At 47.3% G+C, this 27427-nt stretch overlaps 1 protein-coding gene across 2 annotated transcripts in view; it reads left to right on the top strand.

The window, feature by feature from the left end:
• Window positions 1–25038, top strand: part of VSTM2B (V-set and transmembrane domain containing 2B) — an 80618-nt gene extending 55580 nt beyond the window's left edge. For both annotated transcript variants that reach the window (XM_088451113.1, XM_088451112.1), the window contains one exon: window positions 24258–25038. In XM_088451113.1, the coding sequence (XP_088307239.1) occupies window positions 24258–24346 (89 nt within the window). In that variant the 3' untranslated portion in view covers window positions 24347–25038. The remainder of the gene's footprint in view (window positions 1–24257) is intronic.
• Window positions 25039–27427: the final 2389 nt, after the last annotated feature.

The following is a 27427-nucleotide window of genomic DNA, read 5'->3' as shown; positions in this document are numbered from 1 at the left end:
CCGTTGCAGGGGCTTGCATAAATCCAGCATGCTTTACACAGAATGTGAGTGCCGCTTTACATTTTTATCTACAACCCGCCGAAAAAGCGGCGGCTTGCTTCAGAAATTTAGGGCCTGATTCAGACCCGCTCGCAAGCGCATAGCGATCGCGGTCTGGCTGATGGCCAGGCAGTGCGCATGCGCGAGCCCCGTAGCAAGTGAATTTTCACTCGCTGCGGGACTCACTACAAGACAGGGTGGCTGTCGATTGTGATTAGAGCGGGAAGTTCACTGGGGCTTGCGGTGGACGAGACCCTACCACAAGGGTCTCGTCGCAAGCCCGATGGTCACGATAATTGCGACCATCGCCAGGCCACCCGCTATAGCTGTGGGTGGTCACCCACAGCTTAGCGAGCGGCCTGGAGGCCGGTGATAAAAAAAACGGCCTGCCCAGATAGCAAGCGCCTCTGAATCAGGGCCTTAGCCCAAAATGTTGACATTTATAATGGCGACATCACAATTTCCACAGTTATGACGTTTGGTGGACATTATAATAATTTTGACATTTCTCAAAAAGGTTTTTTTAGCGGAAGCTAAAAAGAACAAAAAGAAATTCCTTTTTGGGGAGCACTCTTATGTAAAATAGATAAATAATATAACAAAAATTATGTAAAGGGATATGATAATTATTAAAACGGAATGGGAATGCGGCCGGCGGTTCGATTCCCGTCAGCGGCATCCCGACAGGAGCAGAGTGCGACGCAGTGGAAGCCCGACAGCGCTGGAAATCCCGATCGTGGATAGGTAAGTATCCACTAACCTAACCCCCCTAACCCTCCTTAGAGGTGCCTAACCCTAACTTCCCCCGCAAGTGCCTAACCCTAATCCCCCCTCTAAGTGCCTAACCCTAACCACCCCCTTCCCCGCTACCTAAACCTAAGTCCCCCGGGGGGTGCCTAACCCTAAGTCCCCCCCGGGGGTGCCTAACCCTAACCCTCCCACCCCCTAGCCTAACCCTCCCGGGGGGCTGCCTAACCCTAAGTCCCCCCCGGGAGCCCTAAACCTAACCCTCCCCCCCGCGGCTGTCCGCTCGCGGCGTCAGGGAAATGCGGACAGTCGAGAAGCCGGCTCCCGGTATATAGGCAGTCGGCTTCCCGATTGCTTCCCATTAAAACATATCTTTTATTAGTATCACTAAAATAGAGGGCAACCGGTCTCTCTTAGTATAGTGAGTCCACCCAAAAACACTTCGAGGTAAATTTAAGAAAGTTCGAGTTTTTAGAAGTGAGTTTTAAAAGCGATGTTGCCCATAGCAACCAATCAGATTCTAGCTATTATCTTCTAGAAGGTGCTAGTTAAATGTTAAATAGAATCTGATTGGTTGCTATGGGCAACATCACTTTTAAAACTCACTTCTAAAAACTCTCACTTTACCCGTTAGTATAATGAAAATTTCTCATCACTTAAAATAAGTTTATACAAGGGCGAAATGATCAAAGTTAAATAGGTAAAAAATATGCGCTGATATCTGGTAGCTATGGAAACAAAATCAATAAAATAGTCTTCTCAAAAAAGAGTGCTCCCCAAAAAGGAATTTTTTTTTGTTCTTTTTAGTTTCTGCTAAAAAACTTTTTGAGTAGTTCTACTTTATTCCTGGGAGCGCCGCCAAATCAAGTATACAAATTGATTGATCTTCTCAATCTGTTATTAGCACTTATTTGGTTTTTGACAATTATTTAGCAATAGTATTATTTCTTACAGTCCAGTGCCGGATCACAATATACACCTCTTGCAATGTTGACAGTTCATCAGTGCCGACAATTTTAACGTGAATGTCGACAAAATACACGTAAAAATGTGCTTCTTAAGAACATAGGAGATGATTCATCATCATTCTTGACGGTCCTCAGACTGGATAGTTTCATACTAATCATATGTAAGTTAAATGTAAAGTGCTAATTCAATTGCAAAATGACCTCATAGTGTACGGCGTCTTCAAGTGTTTCTCAACTCCAATCCTCAGGAACCCCCGAACAGTGCATGTTTTCCAGATCTCCTCAGTAACACAAGTGAAATAAATAGCTCCACCTGTGGTTCTTTTAAAATGTGTCAGCCAGTAATGAATACACCGGTGCACCAACTTAGAGATAGGGAAAACAGTTATAACCACATATTAGTGGTTATAACTGAACCACACATACTGTTTATTGATTACCATACCAGTGCGGAAAAAAAACAGATAAATGAGATTGTGACATATATTTCATTTTATTTAATATTTAACTCTTTAGACTTACGGCACACATTCCATCTCACACAGGTACTGTTATATGATCCATAACATGCTCTAACATAGGCTTAAGCTGGCCTAGTACTGTAGTTGGCTGGTTGGAAAGAAAAACTGGTAATGTATGGGAACAAATGAATATCAATATATTTGCCTGAACGACCGGTTTTGTCAATTTTCCATACAAACAAAAGCCCTGCCCTCTATCTGCTCAAACTCCATCTCTGAGCCGCCCAGTAACCCTCCCACATTTTTTGGGGGGAAGCCATTTTCAGATTCCAGCACCATTCACTAATGGTCTTCGCAAGATTTAAAATGGCGGCCAACCCATGATGTCACACTGAACGAATTGCTTTGACAACGGGCCTGCCAGCAGAAAGGAATTGTTTGTCCCCGTGCAAAAGAATATTCTGCGACTGAGAGTTCTGCTATGCCAAGTCATCAGCCGGGAGTAGGAAGGGAATTGGCCGGGAATGACATGAGCTTGGCTCAGACTACAGCTTGGAATGCGCAGAGCGATTTTACATTCCTGCAAAGAGAGAAACACCAGTAATAGCAGCACATTAGAAAGTGAATTAGACCATTAGTTGCTTATAGTGTTGCCCAGGGTTCTTCTGCCGTTACAGACTAAGTAATCAGAGTGGGTGCTATTGCGTATGCCGTGGTATAACACATGGGGCTGGCTGCTCTTACACCGGAGGATCCAATTGTCCATATACCAACATGGGATTGCCTGAATTTAAGAGATTTGGGATCAGAGGCAGAACAGGACAGCACCAGGGACCTCATTCAGAGGCAGTCGTTAGTTGCAAGCGGTCACTCTGAATCAGGGCGGCCGCTTGCATCCTGAACGACCGCCTCCTTGTCGATCGCTAAGCTGTGGGTTACCCAGGGTTGCCTACCTTTAATATTCTCTTCCCGGGAGAAGCCCGGGTAAGAGAAGTAGCAGGGGGCCGACGGGGGCGGGGCTTGATGATTCGCGTCATTAAGCCCCGCCCCTCGCGATAAAATTGCCGCGATTGGGCAAAATTTACATAGGGGGCGGGGCCAAATGCTGTGATTCATGCAGAATCACAGCTTAAGCCCCGCCCCCTTCACGGAGACCCGCGATTGCCGCGGGTATTCTCCTAATTCTGCCCACTTCACTAGGAAGTGGGCAGAATGCGGGAGAAATGCTTACCCTTCCGGGGGTGCGGGTGGTTACCCAAAAAATCGGGAGCCTCCCGCGAAAACTGGGAGGGTAGACATGTATGGGGTTACCACCCACAACTTAACGACCGACCAGGTTGATGTAAGCAATGGTGATCACCATCGCAACCATCGGGGCTTACGACCAGACCCTAAGGTTGGATCTGGACACTCGTAAGCCCCAGGGAGCTTTCTGCTCTGATGGAGCAGGAAGCTCCCCACTGACATCACTGATGATGTCAGTGCGGCCGCCCACAAACCGGTAGGCATTCGTAAAGGAACGCCTCCATTTTGGAAACCACCCCCCCCCAGCCCGCCTACCAAACGGGGCCAGCTGTCGATCAACATCGAAAGTCGCCCCTTTGGTAGTGAGCTCCGGAGCGACAGAGTTTCTCTCGCTCCGGGGCTTGCGCACGCGCAGTGTGGCCACTGCGCGTGCGCAGGACTAACCATTGAGTCGGTTACGAGCGCATCGGCGCTTGCAACTGACTCTGAATGAGGTCCCAGGTCCCATAACAAAATTTGGGGGAGGGCCCTGCAATGCCTGCTATCCTGAGCAGGTTTCATTGCTTAGGTGACAGGCAGGGCCGGCTCTAGGGGTGTTCGACCAGTGCGGTCGAACAAGGGCGCCACCCCCAGAGGGCGCACCCCTCCCCAACATCCCGATTTCAGCGGAACAGTATTGTCCCGCTGTTCCACCCGAGGGCCAAAGTGGCCCGCGGGTGGTCGAATCGGGAGGTTGGGGACCCCCACCACCGCAGCTGTGCGGCTGTGCCGGACACCGGAGTATGAATGGATGCTGCGCGCATGACGGGAGAGGGCTGGGGGAAGCCAAGCTAGTGAGGTTTCCCCCCAGCCTGACGTTATTTGGAGGCGTGCCATGCAGGCACGCCCCCAAATAACATCACGTTGGGGGCGTGGCTTATGGTAATTAGACCACGACCCATTTTCACCTGCGATGTTGGTGCGCACTATAGAGAGCCGGCACAGGGTGCTCCGACCCTTGGAGCCGGCCCTGGTTCCAGGTACCGCATCGGCTCAGCAGAGCAGAGGGGGTGTCTTGGTAGGGAGGTCTGACATTGTTGGGCCCTCTTCCCCTCCAGACCATAGCTGACAATCTACTGTTTACATTTTTTGCTCACTCAATGTACGATTTCAGCGTAACGCAAAGTGCTCTGACTCACATCCACCCTAAAAGGACACAAAACAGGATACTCATTAAATAAGAAAACAGTAAAATATATAAATATGAATTTGTATAATATAACATAACTAATCAACCATAAATGTTATTTTTCATAAAATCCTGTTATTCATACTTGCCGACTGTCCAGGAACGTCCTCTCGGAAGAGCAGTGTCATCCTCACGCATCCCAAACACTGCCATAGTAATATGGACCTCATTCAGAGTCGGTCGAAGCGGCCGCACGGTCGTACGCCCCCGATGTTCGCTATACTGCGCATGCGTAAAGTTTGCAATGCGTGTGCGCAAACTAGCCGCTACAATCAGAAATTTCTCTCTCCTTGAACACAGCCAGGTCGGTAGTTTGAGTGGCAGATGGAGGCGTTTGTGGGTGGTAACAGGGGAAGGTGCTTGAAAACGGGGGAGTGGAGATCCGAACGCAGGTGTGCCTAATTATGCGAACGGCGTTTTATGGGAGTGCATACGGATTATGGGAGTGCATACGGTTTATGGGAGTGCATAATTAACAAAGTAGCGTCATGGCACATGTGACATGGGAGGTTTTTACACTGACTTGATCGTAGAGCTTAAGAGAGGGTATGGTCAACCTTAAGCTCTACGACCAGTTCCGATGGTTCCCGATGGTCTCGATTAATCCTTATATGCCCGGAGATGACGTGCAATGCGTACGAGAAGGGGGCGTATTTTTTTGAATTCCGGCCGCTTGGTCGGCCAACTACCGATCCGAACTTAGGGACGCAACATGCGAGGGAATCATTTGCATATCCGGCCCCTTTTCCCGTACGACCGCTTCGACCGACTCTGAATGAGGTCCTATATGTGATGCCACAAACCACATGGAGGGGTGGAGCCAGGATAACTCGGACCTTGCTGTCACCCCCCCAAGTTGGATCTCCAGAACATGAGAGTATTAGCAGTTTAAAGGGGCCTATTCATCATCGGAGGCCGTATGGCCCCCGATGACTGTGATATCATCTCGCTGTGAGGAATACTTAAGCAGCCAACTTGCAGCGGGGGAAGCTTGACACCGGAGCAATTCATCATTACTCCGGTGAGGGGACAGCTGCTCCGAAACGCAGCTGTCACCTCGGTTAGTATTGCAGCTACCGAAGTAGCTGCGTTACTTTCCTCTTTCCTATCGAAGGTCACGCACGAGCAAAGCCACCAGGGAGGTAGTGTGGAGTCGGCGGAGGGATCAGCTCGGATCCCCGGAACTCCTTCCCATAGGAAGAAGTGGGGATCAGAGGAACAAGGGCCGTCCGAAAATGAAGCTTGTTCTCGCAAGCAAAATCCAAAAACTTTCAGTTTTCGACACTGCGGCCACCACATCTTTCACACCAGACGCTGACGTGGTTTTCCTCCAGTGCAGTGGCGCCATTGGTACAAGGTACCAGAAGACAAACTGCTTGGGTAAAAAAAAAGTAACCAAACCAATAGCAACAGCGCGCAAAAAATCCATCCGTGTGAATAAGCCCCTTTCAGATATACAACCCGGGAAATTTCCTGCTCAGACCCCGGAATTTCTCCTGTGCAAATTCCCGGGTATTTGGTCGAGACCCCCCTTTCACACTACAGTGTCTACCCGGGAAATTCCCAGGTAGACCCCTTTCAGACATAAGCAGGGTTTTTCTGCTTACCTGCCTCTTCTCTGCCATCTGCTCCTCCTAGCCTATCCCCTCTCTGGCTGATGATGATGATGTCATCATTCAGCAGCCGGAAGCCGGCCAATCATAATGCAGATTTTTTTTTTTATTATTATTATTTTTAAAATTTCTTTTAATTCCCTGGTGGTCCAGCGGGAGTGCGGGTGGCCCACTTTGACTGGGACCGGTCGGCGGTCTCCAGCGCGGGTGTCCCCGGCATCCGGCTGGGGTCCTGTGTCGCTGACACAGCGACCGGCGTTGCAGGTGGCCCGCTGTGGCAGAGATCCGCCGGCGGGTGTCCACACCGTCCGGCTGGGGTTCTCTGTACACAGCTGGCCGGCGCTGGGGGTGGTGAGCAGCAGCGCTGAGCGTCCTATAGGACGCTCTGTGCTGCCAACTCAAAGCAGCAGCGCTGAGCGTCCTATAGGACGCTCTGCGCTGTCAACTCCATGTAAAAGCTGCTTGGTGCTGCCTGGGAGTAGTAAATTCCCGGGTAGCACCATTCAGACAGAAGCAGGGTAACCCTGGTCGATTGAAGGGGCGGCTACCTGGGATCGTGTTCCCGGGTAGGTACCTTTCAGACAGACACGGCTACCTGGGAATTTGGCTGAGGTAGGCCAAATTCCTGGGAATCTCGAGATGTCTGAAAGGGGTATTAGCCCATTGGGAAATTTTGCTTAGCCTGGGGACTTTAATTCCAATAAGTCTCTAGCTGCAGGGGTCTCCTAGTCATTCAGTAGCAGCAGCTTTCAGCGAGGCTCTGCAGCGTGCGCCTGTGGGATGGATAATACCTTTGATTAGATTTCGCTTTCCTCATCTCTGATTACGATGCTTTGTGCAGCTGCCCGGTGCATAAAACCCAAATGATCTGATTGTGCTGCGGCCACCACACAGGATTATTTCCATCTGCTGTACATTCAGGCGGCAGCCATGATTACATAAAAACCATACACAATGATCTCTGTCAGCGCTGTAACCTAGAAGACCAATCAACAAATGAAAATATACACTGATTAGATATTATAGCTGGAATAGATGTCTCTTCCAGATATGATGACTCTATATGTTTAGCCACAGACTGAAGGGGATTTAGTTGCTCAGCATAACACGAACTGCGTCACTATCACCAAGTAAGAGTACTGTATAAATAGTACACACAGGGTGAGGTGTATCAAGTCTTGGAGAGAGATAAAGTGGAGCAGTTGGCCACTGCCACTGTACCAAATAGCCTCTAACTATCATTTCAGAGACTCTGCTGGCTAACTGACAGCTAGAGGATGATTGGTTGCTATGGCCGAATTCACCACTCTATTACCAGCTTCCACAACCATAATCATTATTGTCGGCACTCGCACCAGCTCCATGCTAGAGATCAGTCACAAAAAGGCGTCCTTTCCCGCCTGCAGGACTAAGGATCGCATAGCGCTTTGGCAACGCTCCCACAAGTCAGGGCGTCTCTGTGCGCTCGTGTTGTTGCTGCCAAGTTCCCACCCCAAAACGCCCAATTTCATGGAAAAACAGATCTGGGAAAGCTCCGTCCGACTCAGAACAAAACAGAGATATGTTGAAATGTGTATTAATTAGCTTCTGCGCTGTATGCAAAAGCTCATCATTTCCACCCGTGCGCAGAGGAGCTCATTCAGACCCGCTCGCTAAGATGTATACTCTCGATGCTGCCGATGGTATGCAGTGTGTATGCAGTGTGTATGCAGTGTGTATACATCGCAGTGCGCATACCTTAGCGAAAGTACACAATGCATTCGCTCGCTGCACATAGACAGCCCAGCAGAGGGAGTGACAGGAGAAGCCGTTTGTAGGTGGTAACGGGCTGGCCATTAAAAATGGGGGAGTGGAGGTGCAAACGTAGGCGTGCCTAAGCGTCTCAACGGCGTTTTAGAGGAGTGCATAATTATAAGACAGCATCATAGTACACGTCACCTGGCTTGTTTTTACACTGAAGTGTCACAGTTCTTGCGGAAGGGTATGGTCAGCCCTAAGCGATGCGATAGCATCCGATGAACCGATGGTTGCATACACTTCCTGGACATGACGTGCACAAGTGGGCGTCTTAAAACAGGCTGGTGGGTGTCTGCATACACTATGTGATCGCTAAGAAATACTGGGCGTGCTAATGCATTGCTGTGTGGTAGCACTGCCTACGCAATTTCCGTACACATCGTCCGAGCGATCGCATCTAGCGAGAGGCTCTGAATCAGGCCCAGAGATCTGTCCTGCTCAGAATCAACTCCGATGTGTGTTCTACCTAAGGCGTAGGGCCAGTTTTGCACACATAACCCCTGTCCTATTCCTGTACTCTCCTGAATCTTAACACTGATCATAATGCTCTATGCCAGAGGTTCCCAAAGTCCGCTATTACAGTCCACGTTTTAGGGATATCCATGCTTTAGCACAGGTGACTTAATTAGTACCTCAATCCGTTTCATTTAACCATCTGGACTCAAGCTTGGATATCCCTAAAACGTGGACTGTAATGGCGGTCTTTGGGAACCTCTGCTCTATGCTATGATTTACAAATGTGCACTGTTCCAGATTCTCATTTTCATAACAGCAATTTGCATAATAAAGGACAACAAATGTATCCAAAAAAAGCAACAACTTTGTAAGTATATTAACAATATATTCACAGATGAACTCCAAAACACAAACCTTAATAAGATCACTGGTTCCAACACTTAAGTTGCTATGTGTATTGCTGTCTCTTTTAATGGGTGAGGGAGGGCGGGGGGGGGGGCATTTTTTTTTTCACCCCAGAATTCCCTACGTGCAATTATTCCATTTGGTTTGGTGTATAGCACTGGTGCCCAGACACACTCCTGAAGCGGGGTACACACTAGACGATGCATGTACCCGGCCGTCGCACGATGCGATTAATCACATATCGTGTGCCCATTTGACATGGCGCAACCTGGGGAATGACCGCACGATATGTTGTTCACCAGCCGCCTCCACGAGCATGGGGCTCATCAGATTGACAGATTGAGCAGCATGTAGGCTCGATCTGTCGATGAACGACTCCAGCGGGAGCGCTCACGGCCAGTCGTAGTGCAAATACACTTGCCGACATGGACAAATTGTCAACCGGATCTGCCAGATGGGGTGACATACCGTCTGGTGTGTACTCAGCTGAACAGTCCAGGTTTTAAGGCTATCCAAGCTCAAAGACAGATGACTTAATTAGTACCGCAGTCAATTTGATTATACCATCTGTGCACACGCAGGGATACCCTTAAATCCTGGATGTTAGGGTGCCTTGAGTACCGCCATTGGGAGACCCTAGTGTGTTCTGATTTCAATACACAGTCTCGTGGCCTCTGAGGCTCTGTGAAACTTTTGGGAGGTGGGGGGGGAGGACCCTAAAGGCCTGTGACAGGAAGGATTAGCGGATTTGTAGTTTGCTCTTTTAGGGGCTTATTCTGAGCGGTGTAGCGACGCCCATGTGTGCATCTTCTGCCGCAGTCATGTCTGTCATGTTATGCTAAATACTAGTATAAGCACTTCCCTGGCGCACAGCTGTGCAGCTGAATGTGCAAGGACTGGGTTGCCCACTTTGTGCGTCTTTAGAGGGCACCATCAATCACTTGCGCCAGCCTCATGCTAGATGCAGATTCTCCGTCAGCGTGTGGCCTCCAATGTTACAGATTAAGCATCTGTGTTCACAACCAGTTATGCAACAAATCCGCAACACTCCCATAACATGCCCATAAGACAGATCGTCCCCGGGTGTCTGAGTAACCACTGCCCAGGAACACCCAACGCATTTCCAGTTTATTTCTGAGACCGACTGTGCATCCGCTACTGCAACTCTGCGCCTACAGAACGTGGGACGTGTGCACTGTGTGACTCTTTAGCGACTTAGACAGTTCGCAGTTGAAAAACATCGACCATTTGTGTGACTATCGGCATTGCGCCCAACTCAGAATCAGCACGTTTTAGTCATATATTCATCATTTGGGTGTAACTGTGTTTTGTGAAAGTTCATTATCTTTGCTAATATTCCATTGGAAATGTTGCATCTCCGAATCCCTCGTTCTCCAGGACAAGCTAACAAGCCATGGGCTTGATTCTTGTGTGCCCTGCTGAACGCAGATTCCCAGTTATGGGAAATCTGCGCGTGCGCAGGACCCATTCTGCGAGTGTGCAGAATGGGTCCTGCTCAATCGCACGCAAGCCCTTGAATGCCTCTGCCTGATTGACAGGCAGAGGCATTTAAGGGGTGGTGAGGCAGCGGGGTCATGGCGTTCCCAGAAATGGGGCGTGTCTGCCCCATTTTCCGGGAGTGGCCAGCCCAGGGTCTGAGTGGACGTACGCAGCACCTTCTGGGCTGCCCGGCGCCGTTCACCATCGCGACCATCGACCACCGATGGTCGTAATGGTGAACCCAGCCGGTGACCTCCGTCGCAGTGCTGGTATCGCAAATGCAGCAGGGGGTGTCATACACCTCCTGCTGCATTTGCATGATTGCAAGGATCGCGTTGCAAAGCTGCCTGCATGCATACATCATATCTATAGCCAGCATGCATACATCATATATCTATAGCCTGCGTGCATACATCATATCTATAGCCTGCGTGCATACATCATATCTATAGCCTGCGTACATACATCATATATCTATAGCCTGCGTGCATACATCATATCTATAGCCTGCGTGCATACATCATATATCTATAGCCAGCATGCATACATCATATATCTATAGCCTGCGTGCATACATCATATCTATAGCCTGCGTACATACATCATATCTATAGCCAGCGTACATACATCATATATCTATAGCCTGCGTGCATACATCATATCTATAGCCTGTGTGCATACATCATATCTATAGCCTGCGTGCATACATCATATAACTATAGCCTGCATGCAGCTTTGCAATTGCGATCCTTGCTGAATCACCCCCATGATGTCAAAAAGTGATTTGATAATTGTGCCTAAAACAACAGAGCTCATATACTGGACGGAAACGCCTGAGCTGTCTATTCATCAGTGACAAAGCCGCCCTTATGCTCCAGCGTCCTGGCTGCGCCTCGTGCTACTGCTGAACAAGTGATGACATTTCTGGAGAAGCAATGTGTCATGCGTGTGACAGTCAGGTGGCAGCCCGGCACGGACGATAACAAATACATTGTCACGCTTTAAAAATAATTTATCTCTGCTTTGACTCCCTACTAATGTATCATAGAGTAACCATTCCAAATGTGTATTTTTCCTGATGGTATTTTATATGTCCACAGAAGCAGGAAAATTACATGGGCAAAAATATATATAAATGTGTATAAAAGTAAGATTATTAGGTACACACACACAATAAATATATATATAATTATATATATGCGCATTCCCGCCGCATCTCCTTAGCCCAGCTCACCAGTCTTCTTTCGGTGAGTCTGGCCACATGTCTGCAGTCCCCCGCAGCTGAGCTTCAGATCTCGGCAGTGCAGACACAGCAGGGAGGGATCTGAATAGATCCCTCTGCTGTGGCTGCCATGTAAATCCTCACAGGCTGCCGTGTAAACAGCAGCCTGTGAAGGTTATCGGGGGCTGAACGCCATCTCAGAGTGGCGTTCAGTAACACCATCAAGTTCAGAAAAAAAAAGTTTTTTTGGAACTTAATGATTGGCCCCAACACTTATTTTTCACAAAAGTATGTGCAATTGTTATTTTTCACATGCTTTTGTGAAAAATAAGTGAAGATGAATAGGTCCCTTAGTCTGTATTTTTATTTTTTTTTTATAATATTTTTTATTGAAGCGAATAACACCGTACATCAAAATAATAAAAAATAAATGAAAAAAAGTTTCCAATTCAAATAAAAAAAAAAAGAGTACATGGTGTCTTAACATCTACAAATATTCCAGGACATTTTCATATGTTTACGTACATAACTGTGTCCATTTTGTCCAACATTTAATCCTATACAAATTAAAACTTAGACACCAATAATAGACAAAAAAACAAATAATCTATTAAGTAAATAAGAAAGATAGAATGTCCGGCACTCACCCGCCAGGCAGCGTAATAGGAGGATCACCCAAGAGGACTCTAGTTTCGTTCCATTGGGTTAGACGCATACTATGATAAATTTGGGTTTGTGTTAAAATTGGCAGAGTCGTAATAAAACTTTCCCATGTATTTTTTTGTATCTCTTTTTATTTATCATTTTTAAAGATGTATACATCACAAATATTAACGTACACAAAAAAAAATATTTGCATAATCAACAATTCAAATATATCAAATAACATGTCCAAAAAGTAAAACTTCACAAAAATCCACATCAATCAAATTTTTGATTTGTTACAAAAATACATAAAACAAAAACAAACAAAAAAAACACAACAAAAAAAGGAATAAAAGGAAATAAAGATGGGGGGGTTAAAGAAGGGCAAACTACAGTATAGTTTATCACTCACGATAAATCAAAATACTGCATTCCGGGCAACTGTCTATGAAATGCAGAGTACCAAGGCCCCAGGTAGCATGAAACTTATTCACTGAATCGTGAAGGAGTGCAGTGATATATTCCATAGAAGCCAAATACCATATTTTATTTAACAATGAGGCTATTGCTGGGGCTTCAGTTTGTTTCCCCTTAGTCTGTATTTTAAACTTGTAACCAATTGCTAATGGTTTGGTATTACAGTGTACCAGTACATGCAGACATCTAGGGCCTGATCCAGAGATGCCCACAATGCCCGCCGCTGCTGCGATCCCGTATGTAGTGGACTGACCCTCATCCACCGCGTATGTACAAAAATGTAACATCGGTCATATATTGAACCTCTGAGTGAGTCTTTGCTGTCTCAGAATAAGCAGCTCACCTAAGACGCCGGGGCCTCTCTAGTTGCATAAGAATTCATAGAAATTAGCTGGGGCACGTCCAGAAAACGGTCCCGACGCGTCTGCGTTTTTCTAGCTACCCCCCGTTACCTCCCCCAAACGCTGACTACCTCTCGCTAACCGATCACTGTGCATGCACATTGCGGCTTTGGCGAAAGATTGCTCCGCTGTGTCCGCCATTGACGCAATGTCCATCTCCGAATCAGGCCGTAGTGAGCTGGAAAACGTCGGCAAAAGACTAGTCAGATTTTATTTGCAATTCTGTAGGTAAATACCTAACAACATATTAGCACTGCTGACATGCTTGCTTCTCATTATCAAGCTCAGCTTGGTAATTACGCCTTTGCGGTATATACATGCCTCTCTATAAGCGAACACGTGGACCAGGGTAATTGAATATAATGTGATTTTGCAAATCAGTACACACGGATTGCTCGGATGCACAAATTGAAATTGCATCTGCAGGCACAAGATGTTGCAGCTGTCATGACTGATGTATAGGATGCTGAATCTTGGCACAGGTATCAGTTATATTTGTTTGTACAATTCATTTCCAATCTTAGTTAAAAAAATAAATAAATAAAAATTCAAACAAACTGCTTCACAGGACTGAGAGCCCCCGGCTCTCGGCTCATCTGTATGTATCTACGGCGGCATCTTGGCTCCGGCGATCGCCGCTGAGGTGTTACACAAACAATAGAAGGAATTCAGTGCTTGAGGAAACAAAGAAACTATATTTGTGTGTTACGTCTTTTCACTTTGGATCAATTTCAGCTTTTATATGCAAAACGGGTTCTATGACAGAAGGGGAATGAGGAGCTCTCTTGCAGTTTTCTCATTCTATTGCCCAGTCTTTGGATGCAGCAATGATGGTAAAATGCGCTAATGCCGCAGGTGGCGTCTAGCGTAAATGGATGTATCCTGCCGGCTTCCGCGATCCTCTGCTGCGTCCGAGGACGTACTGTAACTTCGGATCACTCTGCGTGGGAAGCAGTCGGGAAGCCGACGAACGGAATTCCGACCGCCGGCTTCCCGACTGTCTAATCCCGGCAAGGGTTAAATGTCAGGCGTCATGATCCCGACGCCTGTCATTTTACCTATGCCGGGAGCCCGGCATCCCGATCGAAGGTAAGCCGGGCACAGACAGCTGCTGCGAGGGAGGGTTAGGGGATCCTGGAGGAGGACTTAGGGCTCGGCAGTCCCCTGGGAGGGTTAGGGTTAGGCACCCCTGGGAGGAGGTTAGGGTTAGGCACCCCCCTGGGAGACTTAGGTTTAGGCAGCGGGGAAGTGGGGGTTAGGGTTAGGCACTTGGGGGGTGGGAGGTTAGGGTTGGGCACTCCTAAGGGAGGCTTGGGGGGGGGTTTGGTCATACTTGCCTACCCTCCCGAAAATCGGGTGCGCTCCCGACCTCCCGGGAAGGCAGGCAAGTCTCCCAGCAGCTACCGACCCTTCCTGCCCCCCACCGCAATTACAAGAAAATCCCCGGCAGCGTGGGGCCTGTGACGCGATTCACGCCGAATCGTGCCATTTTGGCCCCGCCCCCTGCTTCACGCTGCCTGTAATATCGGCAGTGTGTAGCGGGGGCGGGACCAAAATGACGCGATCGCGTGGCTCCGCCCCCCGCAAACTCATGTAGTCTGGCTGGCCCCGCCCCCGTTTGGTGGCCACGCCCCCCCCCCAGTCAAGCCGATCTGGCTGCTCCCTCACAGAAGGGGCAGCCAGATAGTCGGCAAGCATGGGTTAGGTTAGTTTATACTTACCTCTAGTGCAGTCGGGATCTTCACTTCTGCCGGGCTTCGGCTGTCGGGCCGTGCGGCCGGCGGTAAATCATACCGATCCCCTCTGCGTGACCATCGGTCATCTGAGTAGCCTTCAGGTCGGTGTTCAGGGGCAGGGCCGGGCTGCTATGTCATTAGGTCCCATCCCCGTCACGGGGGAAGAGTAGGTAAGCATGATTCGAATACAAATATATTCTGTTACACTGCGGCTTCGGTCGTGCCAAGTAACCCCTTTCTGCGCACCAGGCCCCGGGGCATCTTTATCGCTCAAAGTGTGCGTCTTATGAGCAGGAATATAACAACCGGCAGCAACAAAACTACACTGCTAGATTACACTAATCAATGTGACATACTGTATCTGTGTGTGACTGGGGGCCTGTTTCAGAGATATACGCTAACCCGATAGCGTACACATCTAGGGGTCTGCACATGTGCAGAATGGGTCCTGGGATCTCGCTCACTGTCCCCGCTTAGCCGTAGCATAAGGATGGAGGTATGGGGGTGGGGACTGGCTGACCACTGTTTCCGGAAACGGGAGCGTCTTGCCCCCACTTTCCGTGAAGAACGAGGCCATAGTCTGTGTCGGTGAATGCAGATTTCCTGGCTTCGGTTTATGCAGCCTGGCCAAAGGAGCGACCTGGTCGCCATAGTGATCAGAGACGAACGCTGCAGGTGGATCACAAATGAAATGCAGGTGGTGTCTATTCCCTATGGAGGATATTGCGCAGCTTTGTTCTGTGCGGCTCTGCAATACCATACCTCCCAACATGACCCTCTCCAGGAGGGACACAATGCTCTGGTCCTGGATTTCCCTGGTAATTTATGATTGGTGGAGGCTCCAGAGGTGGGGCTACAGCACAGTCCAATATTCAAATAGGGGAGTCACACCAACTGCCAGTGAGTCCCAGCCAGTGATGTTTGGCAGTGTGTGAAATGACAGTTGGTGTGACTCCCCTATTTGAATCTTGAACTGTGCTGCAGCCCCACCTCTTACCAGGGAAGTCCAGGACCAGAGCATTTTGTCCCTACTGGAGAGGGTCATGTTGGGAGGTATTGAATACCGTCCATCTCTGTATTGGGGCCCTGAGTCTAAATTTATGCAAAAAGTGCTCCAATGCAGCATTTCCTCATGCCAGGTTCCGTTGTGTGTTCATTTGCGACTTCGTACGTGTGTGAAACCAATTTCTGTGCGGTTAATGTCGCGGTCTAGCGTTTGCAGTACACTGTGAGCGGCTTTTCGCTGCCTCTTATCTGCGACACTCGTAAGACTCAAAGTTTATAGAAAAATATGTTACGGTACTCCTTTCGGAGCGTCTCAGTTGTGCCGGTCATCTCACCCCATGTGGCGTAAAGACTCCTGGAGTTATAGTTACTAAAGTGCGGGTGTTTAGAAGTGGAGATGTTGCCCATAGCAACCAATCAGATTCTAGCTATTATCTTCTAGAAGGTGCTAGTTAAATGTTAATTGGAATCTGATTAGTTGCTATGGGCAACACTTCCACTTCTAAAAACTCTCACTTTAGCAAATATATCCCTAGGTGCATAAGGACACATTGTACTGTTAGAAAAAGATTACAGCCTCTCGAGATTCCTCTGTAAAATTAAATGTCGATCTTTAGATTTACAGATTTTAGTTTTTCCTATTTTTCACCCGGGCCAAGTATGGGCTCCAACGTCCGGAGGCTCGTCACCTCACATTTTCATTGAGTGGAATTGCAATAACTAGAGATAGAGGTTGTTGACCTTAAATGAAAAGTCACAAATCAATAGGAAATCGCAAACCGCGCATGAATGGCATCCATCTCTGAGGCCCTCATGCACTGACTTACCTACAGTTTGAAGCAGCTATCACATGAATGGAATGAGCTGTGTTTTTGGAACATAAGTTACAGTGGCAGGCTATAAAAAGGTTTAACAGTATTTACAAGTTATCCTTGGTTTGTTTCTTCAGACTGCTATTATTGATAATTCTTTATTTATTTCTAAAGTATTAGGGGGAGCAACTACAGTAACATGACAAATTAGGTAGTGAGCAGAGAGGCTTTGGAATCCGGTCTGATCTCTATTTTGAATCTATCTCTGTTATCACATGACATTGTGAGATCTGTGTGAGCCAGTGCTTGTGGCAGCCAAACAATGTATTTTGTGTATGTTCTGTGCACTGTGACATCCTCCCTCTCCTCCTGCCTGCTCTGTAACATGACATGCAGAGAGCTGTGATCCTGTGGCGGCCATATTTGTTTGCTCTCCAGACAGGTATTCATAAGGAGATAGTGATTTGTAGGAGTATAGCTAAAAACCTACGATCAGATGCTTGCATAAAAGGTACTTAACTTACTACTTAAAGAAAAACAAAATATGTTAGAGCTGATGTAAATGACATTACAGTTGAACTTCAGGATCATCACTTACATACATGTTCGGCAAAGTTGAATGAGATCCGTCCTTTTGTCTCTCAGGGTAAGATGCCAGATGACCTTAGATTTTATTGCAACTGCACACATACTGATAATATAAATAACAGGATCCCAATACAATAACATTACAAAATGCTTAGATGACTGATCACCCTCTATGACAGGGGTGAGGAACCTTTTTTTTGCCGAGGGCCATTTTGATATATATAACAATATTCGCGGGCCCGAGGCAGGCCACGCCCCCTCCATGTGATATCACACGGGAATGGGACCACAATTGCCAGTGATTACAGCAATGCCCGGAGCATCCTGAGGATGCTCCGGGGAGCTGTAAGGGTAGCACGGTGTGACTGTCTGAAGCGTCCTAAGGATGCTCCAGGCGGCACTGCTGCATAGATTCTGGCCGCAGGTACCCTGCTAGCCAGATGAGGCTAGCAGAAAAAAGCTCAGAGGGCCAGACCAAATGATTCCAGGGGCCTTATACGGTCCCCAGGCCTGAGGTTCCCCATCCCTGCTCTAGGATTACCCACCAACTGCAGGTCACCCTGACTCCATGTGATGTGATGACCAACCTACAGTATAATATACTCTTTGGGGAAATTAATTCTTGGAAATGTACAGCCGAACGCATTCCTAAGGATTACACTAATCCAATATCGCTGATTTTCCAGTGCACCTTTATAGGGTGTTAGGGAAAATTGTTGGTGTACGCAAGGTGCTGACGTTCGAACCGTCCCCAATGTGTTCTGACAGTATGGACAGCGCAGAGAATTAAGTTCCCCCTTATACTTTATACTCCAGACTTGGTTTAGTTGGGTACCAGTACCAGATGTCAAGTACAATTCCTATTGCTTCAGCAATTAAATCAGTCTGCAGCCACCTGAGGGCACTGATGTAAGGAAGGGTATTATTGTGTTCCTCTCTGTTATATCGGCTTTCACGCCCTCATCTGCTGATTCATTTCAGTTTGTCTAAGTCACGTCCTGTAAAGGTACTCTGAGCCGTGTGTGCTGCTTTCCATGTCTTCTGTGGTATATAGATACTGACATTTCAGGGCACGGCATATCATGTCCTATGATCTTTTTTACATTACATAGAACTATGGCAGCCTTATATCTTAGTACTGGGGAGTTGCATTATGGGGGCAGCTACGATATATTGGACGATATTTAGTCTAATGGGAATTGGTATGCCGGCGGTTCAATTCCCGTCAGCGGCAGCCCGACAGGAGCAGAGTGCGACGCAGCGGAAGCCCGACAGCGCTGGAAATCCCGATCGTGGATAGGTAAGTATCCACTAACCTAACCCTCCTTAGGGGTGCCTAACCCTAACTTCCCCCCCAAGTGCCTAACCCTAATCCCCCCTCTAAGTGCCTAACCCTAACCACCCCCTTCCCCGCTGCCTAAACCTAAGTCCCACAGGGGAGTGCCCAACCCTAAGTCCCCCCCGGGGGTGCCTAACCCTAACCCTCCCTCCCCCTAGCCTAACCCTAACCCTCTCGGGGGGGTGCCTAACCCTAAGTCCCCCCCTGGAGCCCTAAACCTAACCCTCCCCCCCCCCGTGGCTGGCGGCTCGCGGCGCCCGTCATCATTACGATCGTGATGCCGGGCGCTGGTCTCCCGGCGTCGGGGAAATGCGGGTGTCTACATCTAGACGCCCGGCATTTCACCCTTGCCGGGATAAGACAGTCAGGAAGCCGGCTGCAGTTATTTAGGCAGTCGGCTTCCCGATTGCCTCCCGTCTAATGTGCACCCAGCCTTAGATTGTCCAGAATAGATGGCGTAGTGGTTAGCATTACTGATTCACAGCACCAAGTTCAATTCCCAGTCAGGCCCTGTCTGTATGGAGTTTGTATGACCTCCCTGTGTTTGTGTAAGTTCCTCTGGGTGCTCCGGTTTCCTCTCACACTCCAAAAACACACTTGTAGGTTACTTGGCTGCTGACACTACAAATAAATAACATTAGTATGTGTGTGTGTGTACTTACCTGGAGACAGACACAGCTGGCCACTTTGGGAGGGCGGGTTCCTATGTCATTAGGCCTTGCCCCCATCACGGCAAAGTGCGAGGAGGAGGCAGGGCTAAATGACGCGTTTTACCGTCATTTAGCCCTGCTCCCTTCATACGGAGACGAGATTCACGGCAACTATGTCGCAATTCCCCTCATCCTGCCCACATCACTAGGACGTGGGTAGGATGCGGGAGATCCAGATACTCCTCCGGTGGTGCGGGGGGCTCCCCGAAAATTCGGGAGCCTCCCACAACCTCCGGGAGAGTAGGTAAGTAAGGTGTGTGTGCAAGTGATAAGAAATATAGGCCCTCATTCAGAGCCGTACGCTCTGAGCAAAGCGCACGCTCTGAATGAGGGCCGGGCTCCATTTTCATGGAGCGTCCTCCTGGACGCTCGTATAGCTGTGGGTCACCACCCACAGGCTATACGAGCGTGCATTGTGATGGTCGCGATGGTCGAGACCATCGCGACCATCGAATTTGCGAGCCGGAGCCTGCGGTTGAGTTTCTCAACTGCAAGCTCCGGAGTGATTTTGGCTCTATCAGAGCCAAAATCACTCCCACTGACATCACTAGTGATGTCAGTGGGCCGGCTTCTGACGGGAGGCGTTCCCGTGGGAACGCCCCCGTCAGGGAGGCACGCCCACCAAAGGGGGCGTGCTGTCAATCAACATCGACAGCACGCCCCCTTTGATCGGACACAACGAGCGAAGGACTTTCCTTCGCTCGTCGCGTCTGGCGCATGCGCACGACGGAGCTCCCTCCGTCGTGCGCATGCTCAGTCCATAACATCGACCCACTTGGGAGCGGACAGCCGCTCGCGAGTGGGTCTGAATCAGGCCCATAGAGTGTAAGCTCCACTGGGACAGGGACTGATGTGAGTGAATGAATACTATCTGTTAGGCGCTGTGGAACATGTGCGCGCTATATACTGTAATTTACTGTTTATAAATAAATAATACAGCTTGTCATAGTTCAGCCTCCCCGCATCATAGACGGCCCAACAGCGCTGCATCCATGCAACCTAACGTGTGTCCTGCAGCCTAACGTGTCTTGTTCAGCATATATATATATATATATTGTCCTAGGGTGGCACTCCCAAGTAATTAATTGATGTGGTGGGTGCCCTCCAAGATAAACAGTACCAACTGCTATCACAAATAGAGCAAATAGGCGGCACTCCTAGCAAAAATAAGACGCAACACAGGAATGTGATCTATATCACCACCGACGTTTCGGGACCTTTTATTGCCCCATTATCAAGGTTATAAGGTTGATAATTGGGCAATAAAAGGCCCCGAAAAGTCGGTGGTGATATAGATCACATTCCTGTGTTGCTTCTTATTTTTGCTAGGAGTGCCACCTATTTGCTCTATATATATATTATATATATATAGATATATATTTTATTTATTTATTAACAGTTTCTTAAATAGCGCAACATATTCCGTTGCGCTTTACAATTGTAAGCATTAATAGAACAAAACTGGGTAATAACAGACAGATATATAGGTAGGAAGGCCCTGCTCGCAAGCTTACAATCTATGTACAAAAGAGAACTTGTAGGGGCAGCGGTTGCGGTAACTGCTGTCCCTGTGAGTTATATCCCCAGCAAATTGTAGAAGTCTTTCACAGATGTGAACGATTTCTCCAGGGGAAGCTGGCAGAAGATGGTGTAAACTATTGGGGCCAAACTCTGAAAAGCTTCGCTCTTTGGAGTTTGGTACATAGGGGTCAGATTGTAGCATGCTTGCAGACTTATAAAATCTCCTTCCCGGGAGAAGTCTGGGGAAGATAAGCAGGTGGGCGGTGTTGGGGGCGGGGCGGGGCCAGCCCACATCATTAAGCCACGCTCTTTGGTGGGAATTCACCACAAACAATGGATATTTAGAATAGGGGACGAGGCTAAATAACGCAATTCTCACAGAATCTATATATATATGATTCAAACGGACCAGCACTCCTCTGTTTGGAAAACAACTTGCTCCGATGCCCTCAGTATGAAGAAACATGTAGAAAAGCAAAATAACTGCTTCACTCAGAGACTGGTATGCAAAAAGGTGTGGCAAAGCAGCCTAAGAGCCCCGAAACGTTGGAAAATATTTGTGACAACTTTTACTACATTTTTTTTTTTGCAAAAGGTCTGGGAAAACTGAGCATTAGATACTAATGAATATTTTGTCATTTTAAATCCCCCAAAAAAAGAAAAAGAAAGTGACCTCTGGGCGGAGCAATGTTCTCTTTTTAATCACTGGTTTTCTAATTGCAATCACTGGGGTTGAGTTAAAGGAGAACTTTTGCCAAGTTGCCTAGTGCTTATTGCATAGGGTGTAAGGCACTCTGGGGGAGATTTGTCAAGCCTTCTAAAGAGTGTAGGAGTTGCCCATAGCAACTAGAGATGTGCGCAGACCTCCGTGTTTGTTTTGGTCTTGGTTCTAAATCATCGTCGTGCTTTGGTTTTGACAAAACCACCCTCACATTGTTTTGGTTCAGTTTTAGTTTTGGATTTAAATTTATAAAAACAGCTAAAATTATGGAACTTGGGCCTGTTTTTGTTCCTATAGTATTATTAACATCAATAACATTAATTTCCAGTCATTTCCAGTCAATGTTGACCACCACACATCATCTGAAATCATGAGGGAGGGACTTACATGTAATCCAAAATACGCCAGATCCCGTTCTAAGATCCGAGTTCTGAACATGGTTAGAAGACCCGAGTCGGGACTCGGTTCTACTCAGAACCCCAAAGTGATCTGTGCCGGGACTCTGTTCGACTCGGAACCCCAGGTGTGTTTGGTTTTCAGCAAAACTGAACCGTTTATCTCTAATAGCAACCAATCAGCCTATCATTTTATAGAATTTAATAGATAAATCCTCTTTCAAAGCTGTCTGATTGCTATGGGCAACTTCTCCACTCTTTAGACCAGTGTTACACAATCGCTGCTAGGCATACTTGAGCACAGGTGACTTAATTAGTACCTCAGTTATTTTGTTTGAACCATCTGTAGTCAAGCATGGATAGCCTTAATACGTGGACTGTTAAGCTGGCCATACACTAGACCAGTGGTTCTCAAACTCGGTCCTCAGGACCCCACACAGGTCACGTTTTCCAGGTCACCCAGCAGGGGCACAGGTGTAGTCATTACTCACTGACACATTTGAAAAGACCCACAGATGGAGCTAATTTCACTTGCGATTCTGTGAGGAGACCTGAAAAATATGCACTGTTTGGGGTCCTGAGGACCGAGTTTGAGAACCTGTGTACTAGACCATCTAGTTGGTTGGTTGGAATGAAGATCTGGTAAGGTAGGGGAGCGAATGACAATCACCATTTGCTCCAAACCCCCGGAAAACAGACAAAACTGTCATTTAAACAAATTGATTAAAGCAAACATTTAACCTACTTGTCTGAACGACCGTTTTCATCTGTTTTCCGGTGTTTGGGAGCAAATTGCTGAATACAATTTGCTCTAGTTAGATGGTTGGAAAAAAGTTGGCCTGATGTATGGCCTGCTTTAGTGTGTCTTGAGGGCCAGGGTTAGAAAACACTGCTTTAGACGGCTTGACACATCTCCCCACAATGTTGCAAATAACATAATAATGTTAGAGGACATTTTAACAGGTGTACTTTAAGCAATCAGTATGAAAGTGGTTCTCTGACCTCAGGGCCGTAACTAGGGTAGTGCGACCAGTGCCATGGCACAGGGCAGGGCAGGGGGTGCTGTTTGGGCCTGTCAGTTTTCCTGTTTATTATCATTCTCACTTGTAGCTTCCTCTTCTTTTATCCCCGGCATCCCCTGGCCTCGCCTATCTCTTCCCTGGCTCTTCCCCATGAGGTCATGACCTTCTCTCAAGTGCACTATATTATGTCCCTATTTATCCCCAGCATCTCCTGGCCTCCCCTATCTCTTCCCTGGCTCTTCCCCATGAGGCCATGGCCCTCTCTCAGGTGCACTATATTATGTCCCTATTTATCCCCAGCATCTCCTGGCCTCCCCTATCTCTTCCCTGGCCCTTCCCATGAGGCCATGGCCCTCTCTCAGGTGCACTATATTATGTCCCTATTTATCCCCAGCATCTCCTGGCCTCCCCTATCTCTTCCCTGGCCCTTCCCCATGAGGTCATGACCTTCTCTCAAGTGCACTATATTATGTCCCTATTTATCCCCAGCATCTCCTGGCCTCCCCTATCTCTTCCCTGGCTCTTCCCCATGAGGCCATGGCCCTCTCTCAGGTGCACTATATTATGTCCCTATTTATCCCCAGCATCTCCTGGCCTCCCCTATCTCTTCCCTGGCCCTTCCCCATGAGGCCATGGCCCTCTCTCAGGTGCACTATATTATGTCCCTATTTATCCCCGGCATCTCCTGGCCTCTCCTATCTCTTCCCTGGCCCTTCCCCATGAGGCCATGGCCCTCTCTCAGGTGCACTATCTTATGTACCTATTTATCCCCAGCATCTCCTGGCCTCCCCTATCTCTTCCCTGGGCCTTCCCCATGAGGCCATGGCCCTCTCTCAGGTGCACTATATTATGTCCCTATTTATCCCCGGCATCTCCTGGCCTCCCCTATCTCTTCCCTGGCCCTTCCCGATGAAGCCCTTTTTCAGGTGCACTATCTTATGTCCCTATTTAAAAACTGGGGTGGGGGGGCGCCAATGCTCTCTTTGGCACAGGGCACCAAATAGTCTAGTTACGGCTCTGTCTAACCTATAAAAGCTTTATATTATACAGGTATCTGAACAGACAACACATTAATAAACATGCTATACATTAGGTTACAGTCCTATAGCGGTTTTTTTTTTAAATTTGCCATTAATACATTAAATCTGCATGACCTTATCTACCATGGGAAATGAATGTAACCCGATTATCTGTTGTCTTGCAGGCACGGGACCCAATCTTGCCAGCGATCCGATCCTATACACGCTCCTGTTGATACTGCGTCAGCTTGCGTTCTTATTCTTCAACCACTAATGGACCATTTTGTGAATCATTCCTGAACCTACCAAACGACCCATAGGAACTTATCCAAATCCCCTCCTAAGGAAAGCTGCAAATTAAATAAAGGACAGGAAAAAGACTGAACGAAGCATGGCAAAACACTTCACGGTGAACATAAAAAAAAAATGAAAATGAACACAAAAAAAAAAACTACATATTTTTGGAGAACTTACAGAAAAGGAAAACAAATTAAAAAAAAAAAAAACACCACCCCAAAATAATGCATCTAGTTTCAACCTACTGTATAAATAAGAAACATGTCGGTCTAAGCCTTGCCGCGTGCATGGCGTTTATGATTTCTGAACACGATTCCAACAAGCATAACTTATCAGGCATTTTTCTTTCCAAAGTAACCTTTGTCGTCGTTGTTTTTGCACGAACTGTTGAACAGTTATTTTTATGATGATCTGTACATTTACTTTCACCTGAAGATGGAAAAAAAACAAAAATATTTTTCAGTAGGATGTGTTTAATGTTTTGGGTTTATTTTTTATTTTATTTTTTTTCCCCCTCTCTCTTTTTAAATAAATTATTTCATTTGAATACATTTTTTTTTTCCTTCAAAAAATTCTTCATGTCAAATTCATTATTAATCACCACCAATAATATTTATTTTTTAAATAAAAGATTGGAAACAAGGTAAGACAATTTGTTTATAACAAAAAAAAAACTGTATTGTATAATGCTGAATAACAGTTGAATAAAAACAATTTTGAAATAACATCACCAATATAATCTTTCCAATACAAAGTCTATTTGAATGAAAAAATGGGGAAATTGCGCAATAATGGGAAATGAGAACCCTATGTCTGGTATACGCAAAATACTGACCGCCGGCTTCCCGACTCCTCAATCCCGGCTAGGGTTAAATGACAGGCGTCTAAAATCTAGACGCCTGTCATTACACCTATGCCGGGAGACCGGCACCCGGCATCACGATCGAAGGGATGCCGGGCGACGCGAGCGGACAGCTGCGGGGTGGGGAGGGTTAGGTTTAGGGCTCCCGGGGGGGACTTAGGATTTGACACCCCCCCGAGAGGGTTAGGGTTAGGCTAGGGGGAGGGGGACTTAGGTTTAGGCAGCGGGGAAGGGGGGGTTAGGTTTAGGCACTTGGGGGGAAGGTTAGGGTTAGGCACTACTAAGGGAGGGTTAGGGGAGTAGGTTAGGTTAGTTAGTACTTACCTGGGGACGATCGGGATTTCCAGCGCTGTCGGGCTGCCGCTGCCAGGATCTCTTCCTCTGTTGGCCTGACACTGCCGGGATTCGAACTGCCGGCCGGCAGTATTACATACCGATTCCCTATGTCTCTGTATTAGATTTTATCAGAGGTATATAGTATCTTATACATGTCATGGATAAAGCCAGAAATTGGATAATTTCAACATCATATTGTCATTATCCTGATACATACTGAGCTGGTACTAGCACTAGGCAAACCTAGATGTTTGCCTACGGCACCAGGGTTTAGGGGGTTCCTAAAACATTGAATGAATGGCATAATGGCATTCACTCAGTGTTGGTATTTATTCTATGATCATGGCCATCAAGAGCAGGGACAAGGCCAGGTACTGGTGGCCAATATCAGGTAGGCATGACCATGCCGCCTATCTTAAAAAGAAGATTAAAATACTAGGGGAGATGTACCAAAGCTTGAAGAGAGATAAAGTACCAACCAATCAGCTCCTAACTGCAATTTTTCAAATATAGAGCCATATTCAATTTGGCTTTCCGCCTACATCGCGTGTATTTGGCGAAAACACTTTCCGCGCCTGCGCTTTTCGCCTTATTCAATTTGAAAGTACGCGATAACGGCACCCGGCGAAACTTAAACAAATCGAAAGTCCTGTCAGATTTTGGGAAATCAGCCTGACACCCCCCAAAAGATGCTCTGACATGAGGGTTAGATATGATACCCCCCGATTTGGCTTGCTGAAGGTATTTGGTGTTTTTAAATTGACTCAATAGCTGCTAAATAGCGTTTTTGTATAAGTGGTGCAGAATAGTATTCTGGGGGGGGTTTTGCAGAAAATAACTTATCCCAGCAAATTTGGGGTACTTGAAAATGGGGGTCAGCATATTTTAAAGTTGCTAAAGTGAAGTTGAAAAAAACGTGAAAAATCCACCTGCCGCAAGCACCTGCAATAAAAAAAACACTTGGGGCATACTTGGGGACCCCCCTGGAGTCAAGTTCGCTAGTTTTTGAATTTGGGGGCGACAAAAAAAAAATGTTGGGGTGCAAAGTTAAAGTGATTTTTTTGGGGTGTCCTTAAGTGTTTTTTTTTTTATTTGGCACAGTTCACCTTTGGGGGAATGTCTGAAGGCTGCACGGGGATTCCCGCAACATTGCACCCCAAAACCCCAATCTGCACTTTTTTCCACCTGCTATTCATAGGCGAAACTTTTTCACCTATTACATTGCATTGACTGTCCACCTAGGCGCAAAGTCTTCCAAATTGAATACAGAGTGAAATCAAAACAGGCGAAAGTGACGTCATCTGCGAAAAGTTTTCGCCAAAAACATGCGAAAACGGCTTTTCGCTTCAAATTGAATATGGGCCTTAGTCTGTAACGTGGCAGTAAGATGCTGGTTGGTTTGTACTTTATGTTTCTCTGCTTTATTGCTCTGCAGGTTTTGATATATCTCCCTCTGGGTGTGATGTACTAAGCATCGCATCCGCGATGCTGTACAGTCCGACAATTATTGGCTATATACTAGCGATACCTAGAAAATCCAAAAAGAACAGCTCTCCCGGTAAGAGCTGTTCATTGCAGCATTGGGACATCCGGATTTATGACCCAGAAATCCTTCTGCGGATGCACAGAAGGACGCGCGTGCCACAGGGGATGCTGGGAGGCATCTCCGGGGATGTTGCGGATAGAAGCCCATAGGCTTCTATTGGGTAACGCCATCTAAAGATGGAGTTACCCACTTGGTCTAAATGCATTCCGGTGCTTAGTACATATGAGAAAAGCGGTCAGACCACCGAATTTTTTTTTTTTTTCGGGGGTTTGACAGCATTTCTGCCCTTAGTACATCCCACCCCCTATGTGTGG

Source organism: Taudactylus pleione, unplaced genomic scaffold, assembly GCF_031769625.1.
Source record: "Taudactylus pleione unplaced genomic scaffold, aTauple2 ptg000537l, whole genome shotgun sequence".
In the NCBI taxonomy this organism is placed as follows: Eukaryota; Metazoa; Chordata; class Amphibia; order Anura; family Myobatrachidae; genus Taudactylus; species Taudactylus pleione.
This window is presented reverse-complemented; position numbering and strand designations above follow the sequence as displayed.